Genomic DNA, 8,001 nt, shown 5'->3' on the forward strand with positions numbered 1-8,001 from the left:
GAATGATCTTTATAAACAAGACTCACAATACAATTACTCTTAAAACTTTCAAAAATAACTTGTATCACAAGAAACACTTTGCCTCTCTAAAAAAATAAACAATCCTATATAATTTCTTTACAAGAATCTTAGAAACAAAAAGAATCAAGAAACAACTACACATGAATTACAACAAAAAAAACCAGGTTCTAAAATTTCAGAAAAAAAAACCTCCTTCAATCAAAGTATGTAATAAAAAATGCTTCAAGAATGCTTCAAGAATCAAAATTATTCGTTAAATATAAATAGTGCTCTTAAAAATCAATTTTCTCTCTTTGAAAATCTTAAAACTTCTATGTTAAATGATTCTTCAAAAGATATTTTTATAATCTTCACATTAAAAACACATTTTCAACTATTCTATAACTTTGAATGGATTAAAAAATCGATTCAACCAATTGATTTCACATAAGTTAAAACAGGCAATTAATTTGAGTCTTTAATGTCTTTAATATATTAAAAATATAACAAATAAAAATTAAGAGATTTCAATTTGTTAAGTCATAGGTTTTAAGAAATTAAACAACTCCTCAAAACTTTTTAAGATTTTAAGTAATTTTATAAGATTAAAATAGAATTTCAATCCATTAAAATTTCTTTAATACCAATAATAGGTTCTAGAGAGTTAAAAAAGTTTTAAAAGCTTTGTTTTGGATCCTCATAAATTATTTCTCTTAATAAAAAGAAATATACAAACTGATTACATCAAAATCAAATTAATAAACATGCTAAGACAATCATAATCTTCATCCTACATTATATAAGTATCTTTATTCTCATGAGTTTGGATGCATAAAAAATAACTCAGTACAATCTTTAATATCAACACTAAGGACTATAAAAATCCACGAAAGTCCTCATTCTCCACAAATCGAAAAGGAAGCTTAGACTTCACGAACATCTTAGTTAGCTTGATTCAAGATGCATTTTGGTCAAATTTAAAAATAGTTAGTGAATGAGCATCATTGATTCCTCCGATAACGAGCTTTTTTGCCTTTTTATTGCTTCTATATACTAGGATTATTATCACATCTTGTCAAATGATTCCACATGACACTTGTTTTTATCCTTATATTTAATCAAATCTCCAGAGTACTTATACTTCAGATATTGTTTATCAAAATGACCACACATAGTTGATCAACCTTTCTTGTGCCTAATGTTCCATACAAGTGAGTAATGTGGCATTTATTCCAAAAGCATCATAAGTTAAAAAACATTAGAATTGTGCTTTTACTTTTTATATTGTTAGAGATAAACATTAGAATATTCTTTTCAAATATTTTAAATTAAGATTATTATTTTAATATTGAGGCTGCAAAGCCTTTATCTTTTAGTGATGCTTTAATTTTTTTACTCAATAAAAATAAATCAATGACAATGTGACAATTATATATATATATATATATATATATATATATATATATATAAAGTTGGACGAGAAGAAAAACATACAATAATAAGCATTAGTCTATGCAACAACGAATATAATACTCCAATGTACTATTACTAGTCAATTTTGTAGTCTATGCAATAACGAATATAATACTCCAATATTAATGTACTATTACTAGAGTTTGTGTAGAACTAAATTATCAGGAAAATAGATAAACACAAAAATTTAATCATTAAATAAAAATTAATTTTAAAAATAAAAACAATTAATTATTTATATTAACTAAATTAAATATTATTTTTAAAGTTTTAATAAATTATTAGATTCTAAAGTAATTTTAATTTTAACTAAACCTTAATATTAATAAAATATGTAAACTAATTTTTAAATTAGTATTTAATTAGTTATTAATGTTTTAGTCAATATAATAATTAATAGTTTTTTTTAAAAAAATTATTTAATAATTTTTTTTTAGGAGAATCTCTTAGTATCAAAAATATTAACTTTGGTTTGAACGTGTATTATAAATTTACACTAACTTTTATTATACCCAAATATATGTTGCAAATACACGAATAAATCATTATTTGAAATACAAAGCAACAATTTGAAAAGAATAAAAATAAAAAAATTATACCATATAATTTGGATATAAGAATATAATATTGTTGCAGATAAAAAAAATATTGTGCGTGCAAGAATATAAACCCCAACCTCCCCTGTTACTTAATTTATAAAGTCAGTACCTGAAGTGGGTATGTTTCAGTCTTCCAAAAAAATCCCAACAAATTGAATATGTATAAGTTTGATAAAAACCTGAATGAGTGATCCTTAGAACTGTAAGGTTCCACATCTTGTTTGTTTTACTTTCACACTGCTTTAAAGGTTCATATTGTCTTCTATGCATTTCAGAAGTTCGTGAAATGTTTTCACAATGCAAAAGCACCTTTCTTCCAAAATAGAGCTGTTGGTTGATTCATGATGGGGTATGCGGAGCGGAGGAATCATTCATACGCTAATTCTTTCACAACTTTTTTCCTCTCCAACTTCCCAGACAGTCATGGGAAACGCGATATGTTGGAAGTGTTTCAGAAGTGGGCTAGGGTCAAGGAAGTATTCATATCAAGGAGGAGGAATAGATGGGGAAGAAGATTTGGGTTTGTGAGATTTTTTGGTGTAAGAAATGCTGCGAGCTTGGAGAGGGACCTGGACAGTTGTTTCGTTGGAAATATGAAGCTCTATGTTAATATACCAAGGTATAGAAGAGACGGGCTAGGAAGCAAAGGAAACGCGTTTTACTCTGATGAAGTGAAACCACCAGGGGGTGATGCACAGAGCTATATAACGAGGAAGAACAAGGAGGTTTGGAGGGAGAAAGGTGGGAAGGAAGCAATGGCTACGAATAGTTATAACGTTAAGTCGTATGCGGACGCAGTAAAAAGACCAGCACAAGGTCAGTGGAGCGGCCCTAGTATAACAACCAGGGTGCAGTCTCTTCCTTGGTTGACCAATAGTATGATTGGCCATATGCTAGATGAGTTTAACTTTGAAACAATGCGAGAGGAGTGCCTTAAGGGAGGGATGTCTATGTTCAATACGAAGTTTTTGGGTGACGACCAAGTTCTGCTATCACCTAAGGCGGAAGGAAGAATGGAAGACCTGGTGAAATCGCATAAGGAATGGTTCTACAGCGTTTTCGCAGAAATTAAACCTTGGACTGAGCATGACGTTGTAAGGTATAAAAGAGTGTGGGTCAGATGTTATGGGTTGCCGCTCCATCTATGGAGCAAGGAGTGTCTAACAAAAGTTGTGGGGGAAGTGGCTACGGTGGTGGGGTTAGATGAAGCTACTCTGTCTTGGGATTGCTTGGAATATGCCCGGTGCCAGGTTAAGATGCTAAAGTCATGTAAAGCAGATTTATCCAAGGAGTTCCGTATTAATGGGAGATTATATAATGTCACCGTTGTTGAGGAGGCAGCAAAATCTGGTAGAGTAGACTACTGTAGCAAGTGTGCATTTCACAACGAAGGGTCCTCTATTAGTTCATCCTCAGTAGAATCTTTTGTGGCAGACTCGTTGGTCTCTGAGAAGTTCAGCGAGGACGAGGACGGTAGTGAAGCAAGGTATGGGTGGCCGGAAAAGGTATCTAGGGAGGAGAGGGTAGGTCAACAACGTGTGCACCAAAAGCAATGGATAAGGAATGTTCAGAACGGCACGAAAGTTGTCAGGAAAAAAGTGGGCTATTTTCAACTAGAAAAGACCTGTGTACGCAGGGAGCCTCAGCGGAGTGGACTTGTGTGTCTGACACACAAAGACGTGTCAGTGATGCGTGTGCAGCTCTTCATCAGTCGATGGTGAGCTTAGTAGAGGTAGTGGAGGCAATTAGTAATGCTAGGCCCAAGCCCATTAGCATTGAAGCCCAAACCAGCGGAAGTTGCACTCAGAATTTTGAGTGCCACAACGCAAATCGCGTTTTGACTCAGACGTAGGAGTTGGGCGGTGTTGGGCGGTTGTGAGCGGCGGTTAGCACGAAGGATGAACCCAGTACGGGTGAGGTCGTTAGAGGAGATGCGCTCCCACAACCTAGTCAGGAAGAAAATCAAATCGACGTTGCTACGATTAGCAACGAGGTTGAAGTGGAGAAAGCAGAGGGCGGAATGGGTAACGAGGAGGTAGGCTGTGATCGCAGAAAGGAAGGTGGAGCTATGGTGGAAGATGGTATCACACCAGAGAGAGTGCGGCACTTAAGAGCACTATGGGAGAAGGGGACTCTCACTGTTCAACGACGGTGGAGGTCGAAGGGGGGCTTGGGGTCTCTTCATCAAGGGAACAGTTACTCGACCAGGTTAAGTTCCAAAACTTATGCTATGTCAGATTCTGAAATTGTGGAATGCAACAATCGTCTTAGAAGGGAAGCCACCCAATCGGAAGCAACTAGGATTTGGGAAGTTGGAAAGCGTTTGGGGACAACCTGTTCTGGGGATGCAGGCATGTTAATTAAGGAAATGGAAACCTTGGAGGATAGGGACAACCAAGTTTTGAGAAATTTTAAGGAGGGTGACAGAGGAGGTATCCCATGATAGTTATCAGCCTGAATGTCAGAGGGCTGGGGGGGGGGAGTGAAGGCTAAATATCTTAGGAATATTATAGGTAAGGAGGGTGCGGAGTTTGTGTGTGTGCAAGAAACTAAACTAACTGAGTTTTCTGATAGCAGGTGTTTCTCTTTGTGGGGAGATAATAAGGTGGGATGGGTGCATAATGAAGGTGTGAATGGGGCTGGAAGCACGTTATCTATGTGGCACAAGGAAGCCTTCCACTACGTGTCTCATACGGTAGGGAAATGTTTTATTGCTGTTGTGGGGCACCATGTTAAGTCAAACTGTTCTTGTATTAAAATTAACGTCTATGCTGCTTGTAATCCGAGTGAGAAGGTGGCTATGTGGGAGGATGTGTCTGTTATCAGAAGTATCCATCAGGATAAGGTGTGGTGCTGTTGTGGTGACTTTAATGTAGTCAGGTGTGCTGCGGAAAGGAAAGGCATTAGACGAAATGCAAGCAACAAAAAGGAAATCAGGGACTTTAATGATTTCATTGGAAGCAATTCTATGGAGGATTTGCCTCTAGTAGGTAAGAAGTTCACTTGGTTTAAGGCAGATGGGTCTGCAAAAAGTAGGCTGGATAAAATTCTGGTATCCGAAGAATGGTTACAAGTGTGGCCTATGAGCAAGCAATACATACAAACAAGGGAAGTTTCGGATCATTGTGCAATAGTGGTGAAATCATGGAGTAAAGATTGGGGCCCAAAACCTTTCAAGTCTATTGATGCATGGCTTCTGGAGCCCGGGTTTAAGGATTTGGTGAGGGGTAAATGGGGATCTTATGAGGTGTAGGGCGACAATATAACCAAAGTTAAAGAGAAACTCAAACTTTTAAAGTTGGATCTCAAAGAGTGGAATAGGAGTGTGTTTGGGAATCTTGAGGACGAAAAGCGCAGGATTTTGAAGGAGATTGAGGATCTTGATGTCAAGGATGTGTATCTGACTTGGTGGAGGGTGAAAAGTTGAGAAGATTGGAACTTGTAAGCCAGCAAAAATTGGTAGAGAAAAAGATGGAATCCCTCTATAGGCAAAAAGCCAGGTCGAACTGGTTCAAATATGGAGACTCTAATTCTAAATTCTATCACACTACTATCAGATGGAGAAGAATCAAGAATGAAGTTAAAGGATTTGAGTTAAATAGTCTATGGTGTGAGGAACCGGAGGCAGTACGAAGGGAAGTAAAGCGAGTGTTTGAGGAGAGATTTAAGGCCACTCCTGATCTACGAGTGAGGCTTGGAGCTGTGGAATTCAGATCTCTCCCTGAAGAGGTAAGTCTGAGAATGATTGAGGTGTTCTCCGAGGAGGAAGTCAGGGAGGCGGTGTGGAATTGTGAGGGGACTAAGAGCCCGGGTCCAGATGGTTTTAATTTCAACTTCATTAAAGCTAATTGGGAGACCCTAAAGGAAGATGTTATGGGAGCAGTACATAGTTTTCATGAGACAGGGATCCTTCCGAAGGGGTGTAATGCGTCCTTTATTGCTCTAGTCCCAAAGGTAAAGGATCCAACTACAATTGATCAGTACAGACCTATCTCTCTTGTGGGAGCTATGTATAAGATTATAACCAAGGTCATGTCGAATCGGATCAAAACTGTTCTACCTATGGTCATTGACAAAAACCAATCAGCCTTCATGCAAGGTAGGGGGCTACTAGAGAGTGTTCTGGTGGCTAATGAGGTGATTGAAGATGTACGAAGAAGGAGGAGGAGGGGTGTGTTCTTGAAGGTGGATTTCGAAAAGGCATATGACTCGGTCAGGTGGAGTTTTCTGTTGGATATGTTAAATAGGCTGGGGTTTCATGTGAGATGGATTAAGTGGGTGCAAAGCTGCTTAGAATCAACAACAGTATCTATTCTGGTCAATGGATGTCCGACAGAGGAGTTTAGACCGACTAGGGGTCTGAGGCAAGGGGATCCCATGGCTCCGTTCCTGTTTCTTGTTGTGGCGGAAGGTTTGGCGGGCCTAGTACACTCTGCGTCTAAGGAAAACCTTTTAAGAGGAGTGAAAGTGGGGAGGAATGAGATAGAGTGTAGCATGCTGCAATTTGCAGACGACACACTCTTTATGTGTGAAGACTCCTTCTCTAATGTCTTTACTATTAAGGCAATCCTTAGGATGTTTGAGCTGGCATCTGGTCTCAAAGTAAACTTCCATAAATCTAAGTTGGCAGGTATCAAGGTTGGTAGGAGCTCGCTAGAAACCTACGCTAGAAGTCTCAATTGTGGATTAATGCAGGTTCCTTTCAAGTACTTGGGTTTAAAAGTAGGCGGGAATCCTAGGAGAACGCAATTTTGGGAGCCAGTGGTGGAAAAAGTTAAAGCTAGACTTAGTACTTGGAAGGGGAAATGCTTGTCACTAGCAGGTAGAGTTTGCTTGGTTAAATCGGTCCTAACATCTGTTCCTTTGTTCTACTTGTCCTTATTTAAAGCGCCAGTGTCAGTGTGTAAGACGATTGCAAGTATTCAGAGGAGGTTTGTATGGGCATGGGGGGCGGAAAATAAGCGTATCTCGTGGGTCAGCTGGGGCACTGTGTGTAAGCCAAAGGAGGAAGGGGGTTTAGGAGTTAAGGATGTTAGAACGTTTAACTATGCCTTACTAGCAAAATGGAAATGGAGGATGTTGACTGAGGAAAAAGGGAAATGGAAGGAGATCCTAGTCTCTAAGTATGACAGGGAGGGAGTAGGACATGAAGTGTCCAACATTTACTACTCCTGGTGGTGGAAAGACCTATCTAGGGCTACTGGTGAGGGGGAGGGGACATGATGGTTCCACAAGTCGATAGGTTGGAATGTTGGAGCAGGGGATAAGGCCAGGTTCTGGGAAGATGTTTGGTTGGAGAACATTAAGCTCAAAGTGCTGTTTCCTAGGCTGTATTCGGTTTCGCTGGACCAAGGTAAGGTGCTGGGAGAAATGGGTGTTTGGGAGGACAATGGGTGGAGTTGGAGGCTAAGGTGGAGAAGGTCCAGGTTCACGTGGGAAAGTGTGATGGAGGAAGAGTTGCTTAGCCTTATTATGAGAAAGACCCCGCGCAAAGATAGAAATGATGTTTTGATATGGAATGGAGAACAAGATGGTGAGTTTTCTGTGAAGTCTGCCTACTCTATATTGTGCAGTCTAGCAAATAATGAAGTGCAGGACACTTTCCCTTCACTCTAGCAAGCTATAGTTGTCCCTAAAGCGCTGTATACAACTTGGAGAATCCTGATCGAGAGACTTCCAACCTATGACAATTTGATCCGAAGAGGATTGGCTGTAAGCTCTTCTCTGTGTGTGTTCTGCAAGGAAATGCAAGAAACAACACAACACTTCTTTATAGAATGTGCCTATGCGCAGAGGGTATGGATCCTCTGTTTCAGATGGTTTGGCATTACATTTGTGCAGCATAAGGATATTTTGATACACTTCGAGAGTTTCTATCTGCCCCATCTGAGTGTTAAACAGAATCAGATTTGGAAGGGTGTTTGGGTTG

The 8,001-nt window shown here is 38.8% G+C and overlaps 2 protein-coding genes across 2 annotated transcripts; both read left to right on the plus strand.

Annotated features, from left to right (window-relative positions):
- Positions 1-2,416: 2,416 nt before the first annotated feature.
- LOC137817962 (uncharacterized) lies at positions 2,417-3,793 on the plus strand. The gene has a single exon (XM_068621185.1). The coding sequence runs from the start codon at positions 2,417-2,419 to the stop codon at positions 3,791-3,793; it is 1,377 nt and encodes a 458-aa protein (XP_068477286.1).
- A 737-nt stretch (positions 3,794-4,530) lies between these two features.
- On the plus strand, positions 4,531-5,325 carry LOC137817963 (uncharacterized). Its single transcript, XM_068621186.1, has one exon. The coding sequence runs from the start codon at positions 4,531-4,533 to the stop codon at positions 5,323-5,325; it is 795 nt and encodes a 264-aa protein (XP_068477287.1).
- The last annotated feature ends 2,676 nt before the right edge of the window (positions 5,326-8,001 follow it).

This window comes from Phaseolus vulgaris, chromosome 10 (assembly GCF_000499845.2).
Source record: "Phaseolus vulgaris cultivar G19833 chromosome 10, P. vulgaris v2.0, whole genome shotgun sequence".
Classification (NCBI taxonomy): Eukaryota; Viridiplantae; Streptophyta; class Magnoliopsida; order Fabales; family Fabaceae; genus Phaseolus; species Phaseolus vulgaris.

Coding starts and splice junctions, on each gene's coding strand:
- LOC137817962 (XM_068621185.1), top strand. CDS start 2,417: ATGGGGTATGCGGAGCGGAGGAATCATTCATACGCTAATTCTTTCACA.
- LOC137817963 (XM_068621186.1), top strand. CDS start 4,531: ATGTCAGAGGGCTGGGGGGGGGGAGTGAAGGCTAAATATCTTAGGAAT.